This window comes from Engystomops pustulosus, chromosome 2 (assembly GCF_040894005.1).
Source record: "Engystomops pustulosus chromosome 2, aEngPut4.maternal, whole genome shotgun sequence".
NCBI classification, from domain to species: Eukaryota; Metazoa; Chordata; class Amphibia; order Anura; family Leptodactylidae; genus Engystomops; species Engystomops pustulosus.
Genome location: NC_092412.1, coordinates 21,555,651 through 21,579,761, shown reverse-complemented (window position 1 = coordinate 21,579,761; position 24,111 = coordinate 21,555,651). Strand labels below are relative to the sequence as shown.

The following is a 24,111-nucleotide window of genomic DNA, read 5'->3' as shown; positions in this document are numbered from 1 at the left end:
AAGTGTGGTCACTCTACTTTCTCTGTGTCCTGATCATCTAATTTCCTTTTTGAGTTATATTCTGACATTCCAGTTGGTGCAAAAGCACTAGCACCCATTTAAAGGGAACCTGTCAGCAGGTGTGACCATGCAACTAGTGTCCGGTATTGTCCCAGGAGAGATGTGTAATCAGACCATTGTGTATGTTGCTACTGGCAGCAGGACTATATGTGGATTTATAATCCAGGATTGTAGCTTCTCCAAGTGCACAGGGGTAATGTCCTTACACTGCTGATCTCTCTGTAACCATTGCAATGTTTATCCCTGGAGAGATGTATAATCAGACGTTTGTGTATGTTAGTGGCAGCAGAACTGTAAAATATGGATTTTTATTCCAGGATTGTAGCTTTCCCAGGTATACTGGTGGTGTGTCCTCTCACTGCTGTGCTCTTAGTTCTCGGCATTATGCCCTAAAATACTATAGTGTTTTAAGACAGAGAGGAGGGACAGTTCAATGCAGTGACCTAACAGCACAACAGTCCGAGGACGTGCGGGAGAAGTAGTGAAAGTTTCAGTATTAAAAAAAGATTAATCACTTTTCAGCTTTTGTGTACAGTTTTGGGCACGAGTGTATAAAAAGGATATAGTAGAGCTGGAACGGGTGCAGAGTAGAGCAACCAGGATTATTAGGGGAATGGGGGGATTAGAATACACTGACAGATTAAAAAATTTGGGATTATTCAGTTTAGAAAAAAGACGACTGAGGGGAGACCTCATTACAATGTACAAATACCTGAACGGACAGTACAAGGATCTCTCCAAAGATCTTTTTATACCTCGGCCTGTGACCAGAACAAGGGGGCATCCTCTACGCCTAGAGGAGAGGCGATTTTACCATCAACATAGACAAAGGTTCTTTACTGTAAGAGCAGTGAGACTGTGGAACTCTCTGCCGCAGGAGGTTGTTATGGCGGACTCTATGTACATGTTCAAGAGAGGCCTGGATGACTTTCTGGAGAGAAAAAATATCACGGGTTATGGGGATAAAACATTTATTTAATTCTTAAAGGTTGGACTTGATGGACTTGCATCTTTTTCCGGCCTTATATACTATGATACTTTCTTTCATTGTTTTACTATATGGATGTAGATTGCAGAGTTTGGGTTTTACATGTAGCCACTGGGGGGAGCTATCTTATAACCGGATGTGTTTTTTCCTTGCAGAAAACGAACTTGAGGTTTACAAAGCATCTGACAGTGCGGTAAGTTTATGTTTAAGATAAATAATATTAATAAAGTGTGTGCAGGCGGTCCACTACTTAATGACACCCGACTTACAGACGGACCCCTCTGCCCACTGTGACCTCTGGTGAAGCTCTCTGGATGTTACTATAGTCCCAGACTGCAATGATCAGATGTAAGGTGTCTGTAATGAAGTTTTATTGATGATCCTTGGTCTCATTACAGCAAAAAATTTTGCAAATCCAATTGTCACTGGGGCAAAAAAATTTTTTGTCTGGAACTACAATTATAAAATATACAGTTTCGACTTACATACAAATTCAACTTAGGTTCCATAGGTTTGTAATTATCTTGTACGTAACCCGGGGACTGCCTGTACTTCACTTTCTAAACCTATAGTCTGTTTAAAAATTCCTTGGCGGCAAAGGACATGGCCGACAATTCTGACCTGACGCATAAGACTTAAAGGGTTTATCAAGAATTGGGAAAACATGACCAGTCTCTATAAACGGCGCCACACTTGTCCACAGGCTGTGTATGGTATTGCAAGTCATCTCAATTCATTGCAACAGAGCTGAGCTGCAATACCACTTACAACCCACAGGCAAGCATGGTAACATTTATAGCAGATGGCAGCCGTGTTTTTCTAATTTGTGACAACCCCTTGAAGGTACAAATCTGATAAGGTACCATGATATTCATACTTTGCTATATAAATACATATGGGAGTTGTAATATTGCTTGTCATCCAGCTTTTCTAGATCTATAGCATACCTGCCTCTATCGTCAATACTGCTAAAATGCTAAACTACCCAAAAATTTCCCATCAGAATCCTAAAAAAGAAGGCTGGAACTCAGAACTATATTCATGACTTTGACATCCCTATTTCTGGGAAAGCTGAGTGGCGTCCCCTTTAGGAGACACAGTCAAGACTATTGTGTTTGTCATGCAGCTGGCTCATGCAGCTTGTCATGGGGTGCTATCCATTTCCCATCCGCATGCTTGTTGGATTATTAGATACATATGACATTCGGGTGCCCGGGAGAGCTGGGTGATAATCAATATCTGATATAAAAGATTTAGAAGTAAATGCTCACACACCTGGGTGAATGTTCATTGATCTAGTCTCCATTGGTTGGTGATGCAAAGAGCTTAGTCCTCCCCAATTGGTGCCGCATGGAAGCCAGTGCAGCTGTGCCGAAAAACGATCACGTGCGACACAATTCCAGTGCAGACCCCTGTTAAATACCTTTCCAAGCCGTGCAAAGTCCGAAAAAAGGTGCAAAGTCCGACGAAAGTGAGCTGCATGACCCTTAGTAAATGAGCCCCATTGTGCTGTATTACTAGGCAGATTTGCCATTCATGTGCTTGAAAAGCTGGGTGACACACAAATATCTACTCATATTTCACTGACTATCTATAAAAACTGAAGGGGTTTGCTTAATATCAAGATAGGGGCCTTATTTCTGGTTGGCAGAGACTGTGAGTGTTAACCCCTTCATGTCCAGAGAGGAGATGCTCCACGTCTACTGAGCGCAGGATCTCGGCACATCTTTCCATATACTTCTGTGTCTAAGGGGATTTCCATTTACATGACATATTCCTAATGGAATCTACGAGGATGAGAAATGCAGCGTTACAGTTCTAATTTCCTTATAACTTTGAGCTTTGGTTATAAAGCTTCTGACAGCGATGTCATAATCAATATAAGAAATATTAGAAATCCTAATAACTAATATCTAGTTTTACTTTTTTTTCACCTAAAGTGCCATAGATCAGGCTGGAGGAAGAGCAGGTATAGCAACCAATCAGAGTTCAGCTTTCAGTTCTTATTCTCAACTGGTAAGATGGAAGCTGCCCTATCATTGGTTGCTATGGTAAATAATGAGGCCTGTGTATTTCTCTGAAGCCTTCACTCACCTTGAAGGTGCTTACCTTTTTATTTACCTGAAATGTAATCTTTCCTGGCTGTTAATTAGGCACCATTTACCCATGTCTAACTTTGTAGGATGGGACCAATGTTATTACATAGTGAGCAACTAAACTTCTGTCAAATTTGTCACATTTTATAATCCGATACCTGTACATTTATCTACAGACTGCAAAAGTCGTTTCAGAAGTCCCTGATGTACCTCCAGTGTGTGAAGATGAAGATGATGAAGAGGAGCCTGCAGCACCCCCTGCTGTGGCACCACGTCCTCTATATACCATGTCGGTGGGTACATAAGTGCTCAATTATAGTAGTTATATATTTGTACATAGGGGGCAGTATTATAATAGTTATATTCTTGTACATAGGGGGTAGTATTATAGTAGTTATATTCTTGTACATAGGGGGCAGTATTGTAGTAGTTATATTCTTGTACATAGGGTCAGTAATATAGTAGTTATATTCTTGTTAATAGGGGGGCAGTATTATAGTAGTTATATTCTTGTACATAGGGGGCAGTATTATAGTAGTTATATTCTTGTACATAGGGGGCAGTATTATAGTAGTTATATTCTTGTACATAGGGGGCAGTATTATAGTAGTTATATTCTTGTACATAGGGGGTAGTATTATAGTAGTTATATTCCTGTACATAGGGGGCAGTATTATAGTAGTTATATTCTTGTACATAGGAGGCAGTATTATAGTAGTTATATTCCTGTACATAGGGAGCAGTATTATAGTAGTTACATTCTTGTACATAGGGGGTTGTATTATAGTAGTTATATTCTTGTACATAGGGGGCAGTATTATAGTAGTTATATTCTTGTACATAGGGGGCAGTATTATAGTAGTTATATTCTTGTACATAGGGGGCAGTATTATAGTAGTTATATTCTTGTACATAGGGGGCAGTATTATAGTAGTTATATTCTTGTATATAGGGGGCAGTATTATAGTAGTTATATTCTTGTACATAGGGGCAGTATTATAGTACTTACACTCACCGGCCACTTTATTAGGTACACCATGCTAGTAATGGGTTGGACCCCCTTTTGCCTTCAGAACTACCTCAATTCTTCGTGGCATCGATTCAACAAGGTGCTGGAAGCATTCCTCAGAGATTTTGGTCCATATTGACATGATGGCATCACACAGTTGCCGCAGATTTGTCGGCTGCACATCCATGATGCGAATCTCCCCTTCCACCACATCCCTAAGATGCTCTATTGGATTGAGATCTGGTGACTGTGGAGGCCATTTGAGTACAGTGATTTCATTGTCATGTTCAAGAAACCAGTCTGAGATGATTCCAGCTTTATGACATGGCGCATTATCCTGCTGAAAGTAGCCATCAGATGTTGGGTACATTGTGGTCATAAAGGGATGGACATGGTCAGCAACAATACTCAGGTAGGCTGTGGCGTTGCAACGATGCTCAATTGGTACCAAGGGGCCCAAAGAGTGCCAAGGAAATATTCCCCACACCATGACACCACCACCAGCAGCCTGAACCGTTGATACAAGGCAGGATGGATCCATGCTTTCATGTTGTTGAAGCCAAATTTTGACCCTACCATCCGAATGTCGCAGCAGAAATCGAGACTCATCAGACCAGGCAACATTTTTCCAATCTTCTACTGTCCAATTTCGATGAGCTTGTGCAAATTGTAGCCTCAGTTTCCTGTTCTTAGCTGAAAGGAGTGGCACCCGGTGTGGTATTCTGCTGCTGTAGCCCATCTGCCTCAAAGTTCGACGTACTGTGCATTCAGAGATGCTCTTCTGCCTACCTTGGTTGTAATGTGTGGTGATTTGAGTCACTGTTGCCTTTCTATCAGCTCGAACCAGTCTGCCCATTCTCCTCTGACCTCTGGCATCAACAAGGCATTTCCGCCCACATAACTGCCGCTCACTGGATGTTTTTTCTTTTTTGGACCATTCTCTGTAAACCCTAGAGATGGTTGTGCGTGAAAATCCCAGTAGATCAGCAGTTTCTGAAATACTCAGACCAGCCCTTCTGGCACCAACAACCATGCCACGTTCAAAGGCACCAAATCACCTTTCTTCCCCATACTGATGCTCGGTTTGAACTGTAGGAGATTGTCTTGACCATGTCTACATGCCTAAATGCACTGAGTTGCCGCCATGTGATTGGCTGATTAGAAATTAAGTGTTAACAAGCAGTTGGACAGGTGTACCTAATAAAGTGGTCGGTGAGTGTATATTCTTGTATATAGGGGGCAGAAGGTATTATAGTAGTTATATTCTTGTATTATATGCCAAGGACTGAACACATTACACATGATGAGAGTCTATGATCATACTGAAACATGATACAAGGAGACCCTGTCTGCTGGCTGAACTTCAGCACAGATATTGTAAGAACTACGGTAATACCAGCGCTGCTGATTGGCCAGAGGGACAGGACTACTTATAGCATATTGTGCATTGGGTTCAGTGCTTGGGACCAACATACTGTCCAATTTCCATAGGCTGGACACATTCTTGTGCAGCCGGCCTTAAGCTGCATTCACACGACCATATGGAAATGGCCGTAAAAAAACGGTATGGTTCGGGTTACATACGGCCACATTCATTTCAATGGACAATACGTCCACCGTATTTCAGTTTCATATGCCCTTAGAAGTCTATAGGGACATATAAATATGTGCTGCATACAGATGAAAAACGTCACGTATATATGATGTCGTAAGGCCCGGAAATACGGGACTGGAGAAATCACACGTTTGTGACACTGTAGTAATAATAGTTGTGACTGGGGTTCCTCTGTCTTCGCTCGCTGTGTGATATATAAACTACTCTACTGTCTGTGATGATAAACGGAAGTGTTGTATTGCTTCAGCTGATGAAAAACTGCAAATCCCATCATAATTGAGTAGCGGAATATTACAGTAATGACTAGAGTTGTAGTTTTGCTATGGTTGGATGAGGGAATAAAGGTATTGTAGGGGTCCAGGCCCCACCTATGGAATGATTCCTCTGCACGATGCCTTTCACACTCTCACGTACACAAGAGGTTTTTGTATGAGTTTCGTCTGTCTTGTGTACCTCCATTGTATGTATAGCAGTAGATGTCCTTCACTAGAGGCTTTACCAGCTGCCTCTAGACATTAAGTTCTCTGCTGTGCCATAGCGACTGATACTATTGGTATATCTCTCCAGGTACACACCCGCTCCATTATAGTGCCCGCACCTCCTCCGGCCAAAGACCTGGAACCATCTCCTCCCCCCGAACCGCAAGAAACCAGCGAGACACCTGCAGATGCCTCTGCCAAAGCCACAGACAAAACCAAGAAGAAGGCCAAGATGTCAGATGAGGAGATCCTGGAAAAACTGAGTATGTGTCCTTCACATTTCATCTCCTTATTACAAAGGAACTTTTTAATCCGTATTCCGATAATTGTTAAATCTTATACTTCGGCATTTGCTTCCAGCTGTTTTATAATGGGACTGAACAGAGAGAAGCAACTACAACGCTCCTCCCACCAGATACAGTTATATTATATATAGTTGCTCATATCTCGATAATCTATAAAATGTTGATAATTTTCCATTAACCTCTAAGTGACTGGTTTTAAAGGGGTTGTCCTGTGGTTGAAGAACATGGCTGCTTTCTTCCATAAAGAACTCCTCACCTGATCATGCATAGTCTGTTGTATTGCAGCTTTCACATCTTCACAGCTCAGCTGCAATACTGGACCAACCCATGGTCAGGTGTGGCGCTGTTTTTGGAAGAAAGCAACTATGTTTTTCAACCTCTGGACAAGCCTCTTAATGTCTGTTTTGTGCATGCCCATGCCAGGAGTGCAATGTTATGATTTTTTTTATTTTTATGGTTATGCAGCTAGTTGAGGACTTGTGTTTAGCAGAAGGGGTTACAGTCTTTATTGGTACCATTTTTTTATTTTTATTTTTTGCGAGATGGATTCCCACAAATTACCAAATATTTGTATTTTTTTTTTGGAGGTTTGCTTTACACTGTTCATTATATAGAACAATAACATATCAGTTGGGAGGTACAATTACAGTAAGATGTGTAATTTTCCTTTTTTATGGATTTAAATTATTGATTTTGTAGAGGAAAACCATATTAAATATTTTGTTTTATTGTATGTAAACACTGTGGGGGTCATTTACTAAGGGCCCGATTCGTGTTTTCCCGGCGTGTTACCCGAATATTTCCGATTTGCGCCAATTTCCCCTGTATTGCCCCGGGATTTTGGCGCACGCGATCGGATTGTGGCGCATCGGCGCTGCCATGCACGCGACGGAAATCGGGGGGGGGGGGGCGTGGCCGAGCGAAAACCCGACGGATTCGGAAAAACCGCCGCATTTAAAAAAAGATATGTGTCGCTTGGGACGCGCTCACCTTCACTTGGTCCGGCCCGGTGAACTCCAGTGCGTTCAGATGCTTTTCAGCGCAGCAGCGCCACCTGGTGGACGGCGGACGAACTACCTTGATGAATCCCGGCCGGACCCGAATCCAGCGCAGAGAACGCGCCGCTGGATCGCGAACGGACCGGGTAAGTAAATCTGCCCCTGTATGTATGTAAACACTGAATTTACTAAGGGGTTTGTTTGAAATAGTTTACGGTAGTTTCTTTATAGCGCCCCCTCCTGTCAGGGGTTGTAGAGATCACGCAGTGCAGAGTATTTCACTACGTATCCTTGTTTGTGAATTGTTAATGAGCCGTGTCTTGATCCAAGCAAAACATGTCCTGTACTCCTAGATTGTTACAGTGTATCATTGCAGCTAAGACGTATGAGCCATGTGGCAACTGCTTACTTCAGACGATTGTCAAGACTGGATACAATTGTAACAAACCTTCAGTTCTGAGGAGCAAGTTTCAGCCTCTTCGTATAGACTTCAATTACTTCATTTGCCGACAGCAAGCAGAGATCTTGTAAATGGCACGAAAATGTAACACAAAGTGATTGGGAAAGCAGTGTTATATCAGAAGGCTGGGGTTGATTATGGGAGGTGACATATTTTCCTGGACCCATTAGATATTGTGAATGCCACAGCCCTTTAATGTGGGCTCCGTGTAATCCTGTACGTAATGGAGACTGCCTTGGCAGCGATCATGACCTCAGATATGTCCTAACCGCATCTAGGGCTGAAATGGATTGCACATTCATGTGGCTTGTAAAATCAGAGTGTGGTCTTAAAGGGGAAGTATCAACTTCCTTCACAAAGGCGAAATCCCGGGCATATCTTGGTTATTCGTCAGGCGGTGAGCAATAGTGATTTCCCATTGTCTTTCCCATTGTCTGGCGATTAGGAAGATAAAATATACTGTTTAATGATTAAGTATTAAATATGGAGAATTTTTTTTTTTGTGTGTTTACAGGAAGCATCGTAAGTGTGGGGGATCCTAAGAAGAAATACACCAGGTTCGAGAAAATCGGACAGGGGTGAGTATTTGGTTCTCTCTCTAACATATCATTCAATAGTCTGGAAAAACTGAATGAAAATCCATATGGCTTCTATGGGCGATTGCTGTAACTTTCCTTATTAAAGGGAAAGTATAACCAGGAGTGACCATGTAGACTGCAGACAGCGTTAGGTATTGTCCCTTGAGAGATGTGTAATCATACGTTTGTGCATGTTGTTATTACCAGCAGCACTGTAAAATATACATTTATATTCCAGGATTGTAACTTCTCCAAGAGTCCTCACACTGCTGTGCCTCCAGCTCTCTGCAGCAAGTGTAACATACTGTCCCTGGTGTATGTTGTTAGTAGCATGTTGACTCTGAGATATGGATTTATATCCCAAGATTGTACTGGGGATGTTTCCTCACACTGCTGTGCTTCCAGTTCTTTGCAGCCAGTGTAACATATTGTCCCTGGAGTGATGTGTAATCATACCTTTGTGTATGTTGTTAGTAGCAACCAGACTTTAAGATATGGATTTATATTACAAGATTGTACTGGGAATGTGTCCTCACACTGCTGTGCTTGTAGTTCTCTGCAGACACTGTTAGATATTGTCACTTATAATATGTGTAATCATAACTTTTATTCATGTTGTTAGTAGCAGCGGGATTTTGAAATATGGTTTTATATTCCAGAATTGTACTGGGGTTGTGTCCTCACACTGCTGTGCTCTGTGCACTTACTTTTTCTCTGAGTGAATGCTGTTTCAGTGAATGCTGTAGAATACTACAGCAGTGACTCAGACGGGAGCGGGCGAAGAATTATGAGCACAGCAGTGTGAGGAGACACCGCCAGCACACTTGGAGAATCTACAATACTAGGATTATAGATCGATAATGGGTTACTTGTTTACCCTATGACCCCCTTATGTTAGTGGTTGACACTAGGACCCCGCCACGGTCTAGGTGATGTCATGAACGCTTTTGTGGGACTTCATTGTGGAGCCTAAAAGCTTCCCCGACTCCTGGGCCTCATGTAATGACTATGGAATAAAGTTGAGCAGCACAAAGAGGGATCATATGTCCAGGGACAAAGGCCACTCTCATCCCCCCCAACACCTATAATTAACCCTGACTTTACAGTAGCAGATAGATGCCATTAAAGTGCAGAAATGCACAAATAATCTTTCCCTTTCGGGACACTGGGAAAGCTGAGAAGTAGATTCTGTGAAGGTCATTTTAGTTGTCACCCAGCTTTCTCAAATCCTATAATGGGAAATCACTTAATTCTGTGGTTTTTACCCTCATCAACACATTACATGGTAGGTTTGCCGATCAGGGCATTAGCAACAAGATAACTTTGACTTTCAGGACTCTAGGAAAGTTGTCCATTTACCGTAATTGGATGGCAACCATTTTATCTGTCACCCAACTTTCTCAGAGCACTGAATAACAGTCTGTGTACCCTAGATGGCATTATTGCAACATAAGAGACCAGTTTGCCATTCAGGACTTCAGGAAGTTTGGTGGCTGCTAAAATTATGCATTTTGTTTGTCACCCAGCTTTCCCTGGAACAAGTTTTCCTTTATTACACCCTTTAAGAAGGTACCCTCTTGTGCGCTGTGGTGTAAATTACAGGGATATATCATGACATGGTAATTGTCGCCATGTCTCCTGTCACTTTGTGATGTTTGGTTATGCAGCGTTCTGAGGTAAAAGCTCTCCTGGCAGACTGCGGCGGCCTGGCACACTGAAACGGAGCGCTGCTGTGTGCCAGCGGAGCTAGTAATGCTGCTGTGAGCTGGTCACGGGCCAGTGGGCGCTCTGCATTCGCTCACAGTCGGCGAATGCCCCTGCATATGATTATCCGCATGAATGTTCTCTTTGTGTTCCTGTCAGGCTGCCTAGACCTGGCAGGAGATGGCAGGCCGTCCGCCCGCAACGTATAACTGCTATCTGTGCCCTCTGACATAAATGGGTCACGTTTCAAATTCTACATCGAAATGTGAATTTACAGGCCTGGAGCCTGAGGCAGCACCACTAAGACATCAGGGGTTGTCATGTGCTCTTAGCGACCAATCATAGCGCAGCTTGTATGTTCTAAAAGCAGAATATGAAATGTAAGCTGAGTTGTGATTGGTTGTAATAAATCTTGGTTCCTTATACAAATCTCTTACACGTCAATTCACTCACAAAATGCGTATCAGTGATGGGAATTATGGTTCTTCTTAGTGAGCTGGCTCATTAGGCTCCGCTCACTAAGAAGAGCCGGCTCTTTTGGCTCCTGAATGGCTCCCTATTAAATATATAATTTAATATGATATACTATATATATACTATATATAATATAGTCCCCCCACACCAATCCACTTTTAACCCGATTTTATCGAGTTAAAGGGGGCATGGTGAGCCGTTTAGGGGCGGAGTTTAGAGAGCCATCGACTCATTAAGGTGAGCCAGCTCACGTCCTTCACGCAAATGAGCCGGCTCTTTGTGCCGGCTTGTTTGCAAACGACCCATCACTACTGCATATAAGAAGCCGGTATGGCTGTAGATATTGGTGTGGATATTGATCAGAATTTCTCAGTAGAGCACCACACATTAAAGGCATCATATTTAGTAAACTTTCCCTTTAATAAAAAACATTATTCCATATTACAACATTATATAAACTTTAAGTGACTTTTCACCAGGTATAAAAAATACCCAAAACTTATATTTCATATACAAGACCCTGCGTTATTTTCTCCCCTCCATTTCTCAACTTTCTTCATAATTATTTACCTCACACTTTGACAGGAAGTGGCGGCCATTACAACTCTACTGGAGGTCTGATCTCTGTGTCTAGTCTACTGATTGTCTAATCTGTTCACCAATGAACAAGCCGACTAACCTCCGGACAGCGTGACCACCTCCATAAATCCTGTCATGGCTGCCACTTCCTGTTTGAAAAATAGGTAAGAACAAACCCCCAGGAACAGCTGAGGAGAAATTTATTAAACTTGAGGTAAATAAAGGACTCAAAGGTTTCTATGTGAATTTACAGGAGCTCCTTGGTTCCAGATGGACATGCCCTTTAAGCAGTGGCGTAACTAGGAGAGACAGGGCCCCCTAGCAGGCCCCCCTTCCCACTTAAAAAATATACATATTAGTATAGTCACACATGCGAGTTACAATCACATATAAAAACACTCATGTACACACACAGCATATACACACACATACAGTGCCCTATGCAACATACTCACATACAGTGTATACAGACACCGTATACACATCCCAGATACTGCATATATACTTCACAGTATATGTTATATACATATTATGCTGGACAATGTGCAGTACAATATTGATATAATGGTGCACATCCTCCATTCTTTATTGTGTTAGGTTGGATGACGGGGCCCCCTGACCCTATGGGCCCCATAGCGGCTGCTATGGCTGCTACCGCTGTAGTTACGCCCCTGCCTTTAAGTCTTATATGTATTTGACTTTGCCTCTTGTTACTTACAGGGCATCCGGGACAGTTTACATTGCTATAGAAGTGGCCACCGGACAAGAGGTAAGGAGGCCATGTCTAATGTTGTGTTATGGGTGTACTGACCCCAAAGTCCAGTATAAGACCGCCTTTTCATAGTCCATACTATGTTAACTATAGTGCCCACCTCAATGATACACGTCCCCCTCACCCTCTTTTGTCCGTGTGTAGTCGTCTAATTCTTATCCGGACCCGCATTTTGGAAATTGACCCCATGTTGTTTGCAGTATTGAAATAATGGGGCAGATTTACTTACCCGGTCCATTCGCGATCCAGCGGCGCGTTCTCTGCGGTGGATTCGGGTCCGGCCGGGATTCACTAAGGTAGTTCCTCCGACGTCCACCAGGTGGCGCTGCTGCGCTGAAGTTCCCTGAGGCCCGCCGAAATGCACTCAAGTTCACCGGCCTATTCCTAGTGAAGGTAAGTGCAAGTCTTGCAACACTTTTTTTTTTTTTAAATGCGGGTTTTCGTTCGGCCACGCCCCCTGATTTCCGTTGCGTGCATGCCAGCGCCGATGCGCCACAATCCGATCGCGTGCGCCAAAATCCCTGGGCAATTCAGGGGAAATCGGCGCAAATCAGAAATATTCGGGTAACACGTCGGGAAAATGCGAATCGGGCCCTTAGTAAATGACCCCCAATGTGCTTTTTCTGTCCATACAGGTTGCAATTAAGCAGATGAATTTAAAACAGCAGCCAAAGAAAGAGTTAATTATTAACGAGATCCTGGTAATGAGGGAAAACAAGCATCCCAACATTGTCAACTATCTGGACAGGTGGGTTAAATAAACAGATTAATTGAATAAACTATGGAGGATATTCGTCCCTATAGACTCCTATGGTGCCCGGCCACAGTACAGTGAGCACACCCGTGTCACCATACCGTGCCATGTATATCTTTTCCTCTTATGTATGGCTGTGCACTACCATCCCAAACATTTGCAATGCACGGATGCCCACCCAAGCAAAGCATACATCTTTTGCATGAGGCCTATAGGGTATAAAGAATCTCATGTAAACATTTTTTTTTAATTTGGGGTTTATTTTAGCATTTTTCATCTAGTAAATTAGTTTGCAGTCTGGTAAGTTTGCTTCCCTTTTTAGCAAACAGTAAATTTACTTGATAAAAAAATGATAAAATAAGCCCCTGTCACCAGAATTTTCCCCATTTCCCTCAGGTCGGGTATGAAAGTCATTTCTAGGGTTCCCTCTTTTATGTGAAATCTCAGCTGTTAACCTATAAAAAATCTGCTCCAAAGTCATGTGAAAATGAGCTGAGAAGAGTCATATTTTACCTAAGATAAGTCACAGTTAAGGATGCAGGGAGAAGGTCACTACAGATGCCGCTATCTTGGTCTCTATAGCAACAAGAAATATGGTTCTGGTGTCATTTTGAAGAAGAGTTTGTAAATATTTTGCGTCTTGGATCTTTTAGCTATAGAGCCAGAGATTCAGGCTTTTAAAGGAAATCTACCATCATAATCCATCACGGTTAACCAGGGACACTTACTCATTGATCTAAGCACCGTGACTGTGGTAATCTTTGTTGTCCATGGACTCTTTACTTCTATAAATTATGCTAATTAGCCAAAAGTGCTCTATATGGTATTAACAGAGCCCCTCCTTTCTCTGGCTTCACAAGCTGTTACAGTACATAGGAGCACTTTCCCACCCCGCTCCCTCTGTCTGCTGTAATATCACCCAGTGGAAGGGGGGAAGTGCTCCTACATAGTGGTAACATCACCCATAGCACTCCTGTCTCATTAGCGTAATTTTAAATGTTGTAAGACTTTGGTTTTCCTTTGCCTTAATAAAAAAGTTGTAATTAAAAAGTTGATTTTAGAAGGAAGGAGGCCATAAGAAGATTACCACAGTCACAGCATATATCTATCTATGTCTACCTTTATCTATGAGTAAAAAAAAGCTACCATTAAAATCCATCATGATAAACCAGGGACACTTCAAGACAGATTTGTGACAGGTCCGGTCCTGGGCTATGTCTTTAATTATCTGTATCTTACAGACCTGCTATCATTTTTCATCTATGGTTCTAGATGGTGGCTTCTGAAGTGACACTTCACATCCAACCTCCAAAAGTGTCTCTTCTCAGGTAAAATATCTTCTCAGCTGATTTGTATGACCTTGGAGGGAATTCTAGAAAAGTTATTTCATTCTCTACCTGTGTTGTAGATTTTATGCTGGATTTTGCTGCAGATTCTAAGTTAAGGAATGGAAAACCACATGTAAATCCACACAAAATTTTATGCAGTTTTTTGTAATGTGTCAACATTTTTACATGTGGATTTGTATGTGGTTTTATTCTTGCAAAAGTTTGATGCCACTTACAAAAAGTCACCGAGCTGTCCTAAAATGTACCTACTTAGTAATCCTATATTACTTTATGTATAGATAATCTATCAGGGCACATGGACTGGACAGAGAAGAGTCACGCAGTTAGGGTCCCCCATCTATGAGTCTCTATGACATACTATGCACGTTCTATGCATCACATTGCTGCCGATGCAATCATCTATCACGCCTGCAGCAGCTGTAGGTGCTTTGCAGATAACAGTATATTATCGCACCACATTGACCATTTGACCGCCAGACCTTAGAGAGGAGACGTATTTGATCTCTTTTTGTTTCTCTTTTCTGTTTCTTGGATTGCAGCTACCTGGTCGGGGAGGAGCTGTGGGTAGTGATGGAGTACCTGGCAGGTGGGTCACTGACGGATGTGGTCACCGAGACCTGCATGGCAGAGGGGCAGATAGCGGCCGTGTGCAGAGAGGTAAGTCCAAAATCACTAAATATGTCAATCTCCATGCAATATAAACTCCACTACCCAGAATGTATATATTTGATTTGTGTTTTGGAGGGGGGAACATCATCTTTGAATATTATTTAATGAAGTTGAATGTGTCCTGATATGACCAGTACCACTCCCCCCCCTTCCCATCCCTCACCAGGATCTCAGATGCATATGTCTCATCTTTGAATTGCAGATGAAATTACGGGGGGTAGTTCAGGGTTAATGGACATTTACATGTAACAGGCCGGGTGACGGCAATAAATGTGTCTGCTCCGACTCTACATCTATGACCCCATCCTTGTTCTGTCTCCTCCTCAGTGTCTTCAGGCCTTAGAGTTTCTGCACTCAAACCAAGTCATCCACCGGGACATCAAGAGCGATAACATTCTGCTGGGGATGGACGGATCCGTGAAATTAAGTATGTAAACCGTGAGATAGGAAATATGAGAGAATGAGAGAGGATAATGCTATAGAAAGAAGAGAGAAATTTGGAATAGAGAGAGAAATGTGGGCTAGAGAGAGAAACGTGGGATAAAGAGAGAAAGAAACATAGGATACAGAGAGAAACGTGGGATAGAGAGAGAGAGAAACGTGGGATAGAGAGAGATGGAGGATAGAGAGAAAAAAAGAGGGATAGAGAGAGAGAAGAGTGGGATAGAGAGAGAGAAACATGGGATAGAGAGAGAGAAACGTGGGATACAGAGAGAGAGAGTGAGAAACGTGGGATAGAGAGAGAGAAACGTGGGATAGAGAGAGAAACGTGGGATAGAGAGAGAAACGTGGGATAGAGAGAAAGAAACGTGGGATGGAGAGAGAGAAACGTTTGATGGAGAGAGAGAGAGAAATTTGGGATAGAAAGAGAGAGAGGAACGTGGGATAGAGAGAGAGAGAGGAACGTGGGATAGAGAGAGAGAGAGAGGAACGTGGGATAGAGAGAGAGGAACGTGGGATAGAGAGAGAGGAACGTGGGATAGAGAGAGAGGAACGTGGGATAGAGAGAGAGGAACGTGGGATATAGAGAGAGAGAGGAACGTGGGATAGAGAGAGAGAAACGTGGGATGGAGAGAGAGAGAAATGTGGGATAGAGAGAGATGGAGGATAGAGAGAAAAAAAGAGGGATAGAGAGAGAGAAGAGTGGGATAGAGAGAAACATGGGATAGAGAGAGAGAAACATGGGATAGAGAGAGAGAGAGCGTGAGAAACGTGGGATGGAGAGAAAGAAACGTGGGATGGAGAGAGAGAAACGTGGGATGGAGAGAGAGAAACGTGGGATGGAGAGAGAGAAACGTGGGATAGAGAGAGAGAGAGGAACGTGGGATATAGAGAGAGAGAGGAACGTGGGATATAGAGAGAGAGAGGAACGTGGGATGGAGAGTGAAACGTGGGATAGAGAGAGAGAAACGTGGGATGGAGAGAGAGAAACGTGGGATGGAGAGAGAGAAACGTGGGATGGAGAGAGAGAAACGTGGGATGGAGAGAGAGAAATGTGGGATAGAGAGAGAGAAACGTGGGATATAGAGAGAGAGGAACGTGGGATATAGAGAGAGAGGAACGTGGGATATAGAGAGAGAGGAACGTGGGATATAGAGAGAGAGAGGAACGTGGGATGGATAGTGAAACGTGGGATGGATAGTGAAACGTGGGATAGAGAGAGAGGTGGGATAGAGAGAGAGAAACGTGGGATAGAGAGAGAGAAATGTGGGATAGAGAGAGAGAAACGTGGGATAGAGAGAGAGAAACGTGGGATAGAGAGAGAGAAACGTGGGATAGAGAGAGAGAAACGTGGGATAGAGAGAGAGAAACGTGGGATAGAGAGAGAGGAACGTGGGATAGAGAGAGAGAAAGGAGGAATAGAGAGAGAGAAAGATGTGGGATAGAGAAAAACGAGGGATAGAGAGAGGGAGAGAGAGAGAAAAGAGGATTAGAAAGAAAAAAGAAAAAGGGGAGAAAGAGAGAGAGCAAGCCGTAAAGAGAAGGGTGAGTGAAATGAAGAAAGAATAAGGTAAAAAGAGGAAGAGAATGAGGTAAAGTGCCTGAGTCGGGGGGGATAGAGATGGTGAAGGAGATAAAGAGAGAGGGAAAGAGGGTGATGGAGTAACAATGAGGTAAAGAAAATAGTATAAACAAAGTAAGAAGTGATAAAGCCGGAGGAACAAAAATTAAATAAAGCAAATGAAAGTATGAAGATGGTTAAAGAGAGACGAAGAGAAACCGGAGGAAAGATAAGAAACCGGGACAGGACGGAGTACATTTACAGAAGAAAAAGGCCTAAAAGGGAAAGTGTCCGTGTCATAGTTGTAACTGTTTGTAAAGATACAGAATATTGTGTCTTCTTCTTTTAGCGGACTTTGGGTTTTGTGCCCAGATCACACCAGAACAAAGTAAGCGCAGTACAATGGTGGGAACCCCCTACTGGATGGCACCCGAAGTGGTAACCCGCAAAGCGTATGGGCCGAAAGTGGATATCTGGTCACTGGGCATCATGGCCATAGAAATGGTGGAAGGAGAACCGCCATACCTAAATGAGAACCCCCTCAGAGTAAGTGATGCTACAGTATAATAGTGGTTATAGAATATTATAGCGGCACAGAATTATAGTAGTCATATTCTTGTACATAGGGGGCAGTATTATAGTAGTTATATTCTTGTACATAGGGGGCAGTATTATAGTAGTTATAGTCCTGTACATAGGGGGCAGTATTATAGTAGGTATATTCTTGTACATAGGGGGCAGTATTATAGTAGTTATATTCTTGTACATAGGGGGCAGTATTATAGTAGTTATATTCCTGTACATAGGGGGCAGTATTATAGTAGTTATATTCTTGTACATAGGGGGCAGTATTATAGTAGTTATATTCTTGTACATAGGGGGCAGTATTATAGTAGTTATATTCTTGTACATAGGGGGCAGTATTATAGTAGTTATATTCTTGTACATGGGGGGCAGTATTATAGTAGTTATATTCTTGTACATAGGGGCAGTATTATAGTAGTTATATTCCTGTACATAGGAGGCAGTATTATAGTAGTTATATTCTTGTACATAGGGGGCAGTATTATAGTAGTTATATTCTTGTACATAGGGGGCAGTATTATAGTAGTTATATTCTTGTACATAGGAGCAGTATTATAGTAGTTATATTCTTGTACATAGAGGGCAGTATTATAGTAGTTATATTCTTGTACATAGGGGGCAGTATTATAGTAGTTATATTCTTGTACATAGGGAGCAGTATTATAGTAGTTATATTCTTGTACATAGGGGCAGTATTATAGTAGTTATATTCTTGTACATAGGGAGCAGTATTATAGTAGTCATATTCTTGTACATAGGGGGCAGTATTATAGTAATTATATTCTTGTACATAGGAGCAGTATTATAGTAGTTATATTCTTGTACATAGGGGGTAGTATTATAGTAGTTATATTCCTGTACATAGGGGGCAGTATTATAGTAGTTATATTCTTGTACATAGGGGGCAGTATTATAGTAGTTATATTCTTGTACATAGGGGGCAGTATTATAGTAGTTATATTCTTGTACATAGGGGGCAGTATTATAGTAGGTATATTCTTGTACATAGGGGGCAGTATTATAGTAGTTATATTCTTGTACATAGGGGGCAGTATTATAGTAGTTATATTCCTGTACATAGGGGGCAGTATTATAGTAGTTATATTCTTGTACATAGGGGGCAGTATTATAGTAGTTATATTCTTGTACATAGGGGGCAGTATTATAGTAGTTATATTCTTGTACATAGGGGGCAGTATTATAGTAGTTATATTCTTGTACATGGGGGGCAGTATTATAGTAGTTATATTCTTGTACATAGGGGCAGTATTATAGTAGTTATATTCCTGTACATAGGAGGCAGTATTATAGTAGTTATATTCTTGTACATAGGGGGCAGTATTATAGTAGTTATATTCTTGTACATAGGGGGCAGTATTATAGTAGTTATATTCTTGTACATAGGAGCAGTATTATAGTAGTTATATTCTTGTACATAGAGGGCAGTATTATAGTAGTTATATTCTTGTACATAGGGGGCAGTATTATAGTAGTTATATTCTTGTACATAGGGAGCAGTATTATAGTAGTTATATTCTTGTACATAGGGGCAGTATTATAGTAGTTATATTCTTGTACATAGGGAGCAGTATTATAGTAGTTATATTCTTGTACATAGGGGCAGTATTATAGTAGTCATATTCTTGTACATAGGGGGCAGTATTATAGTAGTTATATTCTTGTACATAGGGGGTAGTATTATAGTAGTTATATTCCTGTACATAGGGGGCAGTATTATAGTAGTTATATTCTTGTACATAGGGGGCAGTATTATAGTAGTTATATTCTTGTACATGGGGGCAGTATTATAGTAGTTATATTCCTGTACATAGGGGGCAGTATTATAGTAGTTATATTCTTGTACATAGGGGGCAGTATTATAGTAGTTATATTCTTGTACATGGGGGCAGTATTATAGTAGTTATATTCTTGTACATAGGGGGCAGTATTATAGTAGTTATATTCTTGTACATAGGGAGCAGTATTATAGTAGTTATATTCTTGTACATAGGGGGCAGTATTATAGTAGTTATATTCTTGTACATGGGGGCAGTATTATAGTAGTTATATTCTTGTACATAGGGAGCAGTATTATAGTAGTCATATTCTTGTACATAGGGGGCAGTATTATAGTAATTATATTCTTGTACATAGGAGCAGTATTATAGTAGTTATATTCTTGTACATAGGGGGTAGTATTATAGTAGTTATATTCTTGTACATAGGGAGCAGTATTATAGTAGTTATATTCTTGTACATAGGGGGTAGTATTATAGTAGTTATATTCCTGTACATAGGGGGCAGTATTATAGTAGTTATATTCTTGTACATAGGGAGCAGTATTATAGTAGTTATATTCTTGTACATAGGGGCAGTATTATAGTAGTTATATTCTTGTACATACGGAGCAGTATTATAGTAGTTATATTCTTGTACATAGGAGCAGTATTATAGTAGTTATATTCTTGTACATAGGGGGCAGTATTATAGTAGTTATATTCTTGTACATGGGGGCAGTATTATAGTAGTTATATTCTTGTACATAGGGGGCAGTATTATAGTAGTTATATTCTTGTACATAGGGAGCAGTATTATAGTAGTTATATTCTTGTACATAGGGGGCAGTATTATAGTAGTTATATTCTTGTACATGGGGGCAGTATTATAGTAGTTATATTCTTGTACATAGGGGGTAGTATTATAGTAGTTATATTCCTGTACATAGGGGGCAGTATTATAGTAGTTATATTCTTGTACATAGGGGCAGTATTATAGTAGTTATATTCTTGTACATAGGGGGCAGTATTATAGTAGTTATATACTTGTACATAGGGGGCAGTATTATAGTAGTTATATTCTTGTACATAGGGTGCAGTATTATAGTAGTTATATTCTTGTACATAGGGGGCAGTATTATAGTAGTTATATTCTTGTACATAGGAGGCAGTATTATAGTAGTTATTTTCCTGTACATAGGGGCAGTATTATAGTAGTTATATTCTTGTACATAGGGGGCAGTATTATAGTAGTTATATTCCTGTACATAGGGGGCAGTATTATAGTAGTTATATTCCTGTACATAGGGGCAGTATTATAGTAGTTATATTCCTGTACATGGGGAGCAGTATTATAGTAGTTATATTCTTGTACATAGGGGGCAGTATTATAGTAGTTATATTCCTGTACATGGGGGCAGTATTATAGTAGTTATATTCTTGTACATAGTGGGTAGTATTTGTCAGCATGCCTCTTAACTGATTGTGATGGTTTCTTGACTTTTCTATACACAGGCATTATATCTTATTGCAACTAATGGTACCCCGGAGCTGCAGGAACCAGATAAGTTGTCTGTTACATTCAAGGACTTTCTCAACCAATGCTTAGAGATGGATGTAGAGAAAAGAGGATCGGCTAAAGATCTTTTACAGGTGACCTCTGGCTACATTTGTAATAAAATTAGATGGTCTGCAGTTCTTATATCAGACTTTGACCGAATACAGTGGGTACGGAAACTATTCAGTCCCCTTAAAATGTTTCACTCTTTGTTTTTATTGCAACTAATTGGCAAGATGAAAAAGTAATTTTTTTTGCTCAGTGATATACACTCTGCCCCCATCTTAACAGACAAAAACAGAAATGCAGATATTTTTGCATATTTATTAAACAAGAAAAACTGAAATATCACATGGTCATAAGTATTACAACCCTTTGCTGTGACATATATAACTCACATGCTGTCCATTTCCTTCTGATCCTCCTTTAGATGGTTCTACTCCTTCCTTGGAGTCCAGCTGTGTTTTTTTTTTTTTTAACTAATTTGGCTTAAATAGGAAAGGCGCACACCTGTCTAGGAAAAATGTCAAAGGATCTCCAAATCCAGGGGTAAAAAACTTGTTGCATCATTCCCAAGAAGACTCCTGGCTGTACTAGCTCAAAAGCTGCTTGTAATCAATACTCAGCAAAGGGGCTGAATACTTATCGCCATGTGATATTTTAGTTTTTCTTGTTGAATAAATTAGCAAAAATATCTACATTTCTGTTTTTTTTTTCTTGTCAAGATGGGGCAGAGTGCACATTAATGAGCACAAAAAAAAGAATTTTTTGGATCTTACCATTTGGCTGCAATGAAACAAAGAGTGAAACATTTAAAGGGGTCTGGATACTTTCCATACCCAATGGGGCAGATTTACTTACCCGGTCCATTCGCGATCCAGCGGTGCGTTCTCTGTGGTGGATTCGGGTCCGGTCGGGATTCACTAAGGCAGTTCCTCCGACATCCACCAGGTGGCGCTGCTCCGCTTAAGTTCCGCGAGGCCCGCTGGAATGCACTCAAGTACACCAGCCTATTCCTGGTGAAGGTAAGTGCAAGCTCCGCAACACTTTTTGTTTTTTAAATGCGGCGGTTTTTCCGAATCCATCAGGTTTTCGCTCGGCCACGCCCCCCGATTTCCGTCGCGTGCATGCCAGCACCGATGCGCCAAAATCCAATTGCGTGCGCCAAAATCCCAGGGCAATTCAGGGAAAATCGGCGCAAATCGGAAATATGCGAATCGGGCCCTTAGTAAATGACCCCCATTGTATCATGCGGTATAAATCACAATGATGATGCTTAGTGGAGGAGACTTAGCATCTTGTGCTCCTTCTCTGTGTGACGTGTGATGCTTGGCTTCCCCTCCGCTGACCATATTGCATTGAGCAGGTGTCCTCTGCTTGTGTTCTGGAGACTGACAGGAGCTGAGATCATCAGATAGAAATAGATTGTCTATAGAGATGATCCCGAGCCCAGCACACTGTACCCTCTGCCGATTATCACCCTCTATTATGTACTTGAGGATGTAGCATATGTCCTTATTGTAAGGAGCAGAGTCTGGTGGTAAGGTACCATCAAAGAGTAGCAGCTTGGGGTGTGGGGTAGTATGTGGCGGTATTATCTTCTCTGTCCATGTTAATGTGTCTAGTCTATATTCTTTTCCGGGGCAGCACCCTTTCTTGAAGACGGCCCAACCCCTCTCCAGCCTCACACACCTGATCGTAGCAAGTAAGGAGGCGGCCAAGAAAAACCACTGAGTGATGGGACTGGATTTATTGACTCTTGGCTTGGGTGGCATTGACCTATCAATTCCGGAGCCACAAATATGGACCCTGCAGCCTCCTCCCGGAGTGTAAGAGACATTTACAGGATGAACACTACAATTTATAAAAAAAAAAATTGCTCTTTTTTTATCGTTTGGAGATTTGCCGAATATTGATCAGAATAAATGAAACATCTTGCTCTTTTTGTTCTAATCAAGAGCCGTGCAAAATCGTCAGGCAAGATTATTGTAAGTCCTCTTATTATTGTCCGGCCGCAGGAAACATCAGTTTCGTCTAGTGTTTTAGCGCTACAAGTACTGACCAAAATTTCCTTATACCATCGCGGGTCGACAGTCGGTGACGTCCTTGATGACAATGAGGCAGGAAGGGGGGGGGGCCTGAATAAATTAGGTTTTGGAGGAGCCAGGAAGCGCTTGGCCGACGGGACCCTGTTCACCCCCGGCTCATTTGAATATTTATAAAAACCTCTTTTCTGGATGTAACAGAGGAGGAAGAGGCTCTCTCATCATCAGCAGGTAACGAGGGTGCGATATAGGACAGTTTACCACCGAGAAAATGGGATATGTCATTTCAGCAGGTCTGTTACAATGTGCTAGGGGCACATTGTAACAGATCATGTGTAAAAATGCATGTACTTCCATACTGTAGTATGGCAGTATATAGTAGGATTGATCAGACCACCCAGGGTTAAAGTACCCTAGGAATAGTAAAAAAAAAAGTAAAAAAGTTTTTAAAAAATAAACAGTAAGTTCAAATCACCCCCCTTTCTTTAGAACCGATATAAAAATAAACAACACAAATCATATACATGTTATGTAACACCATGACCCAAAAGTCTATCAATAAATAAAAACTGTTATTCCTGGCGGTGAACCCCATAATAGAATTTAGTGCCCAAAAGTCCAAAAATGTCACTTTTTTGTCAATTTGCAACTCAGAAACAAATTAATAAAAAAACAATCAAAAGTTTGTACAGTCGACAGATTACGAAGACCTCTTTTTTTCCCACAAAAAAAGTTTGGAATTGTTTTCCTGCTTCGGCACACCACCACTAGGAAGTACAATTTGTCACACAAAAAACAAGCCCTCATACAGGTCTCTTCATGTAAAAATAAAAAGCTTATGGATTTTTAAAGAAGAGGAGCAAAAATGGAAACGCAAAAAACTAAAAAGGGCAAAGGTTGGGAAGAGGTTAAAGGGAACCTGTCAACAGGGACCTAATTTTCACTAAAGACAGGGTACAGAAGCCCATGACACCTGAATTCTGCTATCTCTGAGCATTTGCATTACAAAATAATTGTGTGTTATAACTTACCTTGCACCCTAACAGTGTGTGTAGTCCCAGGGGTTGGGCTTTGGTTTGGATGCATTTCAAAAAAACAACATGTGACTTGTCTGTGCTGCAGACTTCTCAGCTCTCAGCCACCGCCTGTGCTCCTGTACAGCTCCTCCCTCCTGCTCCTTCTCATAGCTCACACCTGGTGACTTCAGTGGGGGAGGGAGGAGCTGTACAGGAGCACAAAGGTGGGGGCTGAGAGCTG

The 24,111-nt window shown here is 41.5% G+C and overlaps 1 protein-coding gene across 5 annotated transcripts in view; it reads left to right on the top strand.

Annotated features, from left to right (window-relative positions):
* Window positions 1-23,502, top strand: part of PAK1 (p21 (RAC1) activated kinase 1) — a 40,817-nt gene extending 17,315 nt beyond the window's left edge. For 3 of the 5 annotated variants that reach the window (XM_072133953.1, XM_072133952.1, XM_072133954.1), the window contains exons 5-15: window positions 1,204-1,241; window positions 3,321-3,437; window positions 6,336-6,510; window positions 8,525-8,588; window positions 12,066-12,114; window positions 12,753-12,865; window positions 14,760-14,877; window positions 15,217-15,316; window positions 17,241-17,437; window positions 20,767-20,904; window positions 22,457-23,502. In XM_072133953.1, coding sequence (XP_071990054.1) covers window positions 1,204-1,241; window positions 3,321-3,437; window positions 6,336-6,510; window positions 8,525-8,588; window positions 12,066-12,114; window positions 12,753-12,865; window positions 14,760-14,877; window positions 15,217-15,316; window positions 17,241-17,437; window positions 20,767-20,904; window positions 22,457-22,543 — 1,196 coding nt within the window. In that variant the 3' untranslated portion in view covers window positions 22,544-23,502. The remainder of the gene's footprint in view (window positions 1-1,203; window positions 1,242-3,320; window positions 3,438-6,335; window positions 6,511-8,524; window positions 8,589-12,065; window positions 12,115-12,752; window positions 12,866-14,759; window positions 14,878-15,216; window positions 15,317-17,240; window positions 17,438-20,766; window positions 20,905-22,456) is intronic. The other 2 variants (XM_072133951.1, XM_072133955.1) reach the window with 1 other exon arrangement.
* The last annotated feature ends 609 nt before the right edge of the window (window positions 23,503-24,111 follow it).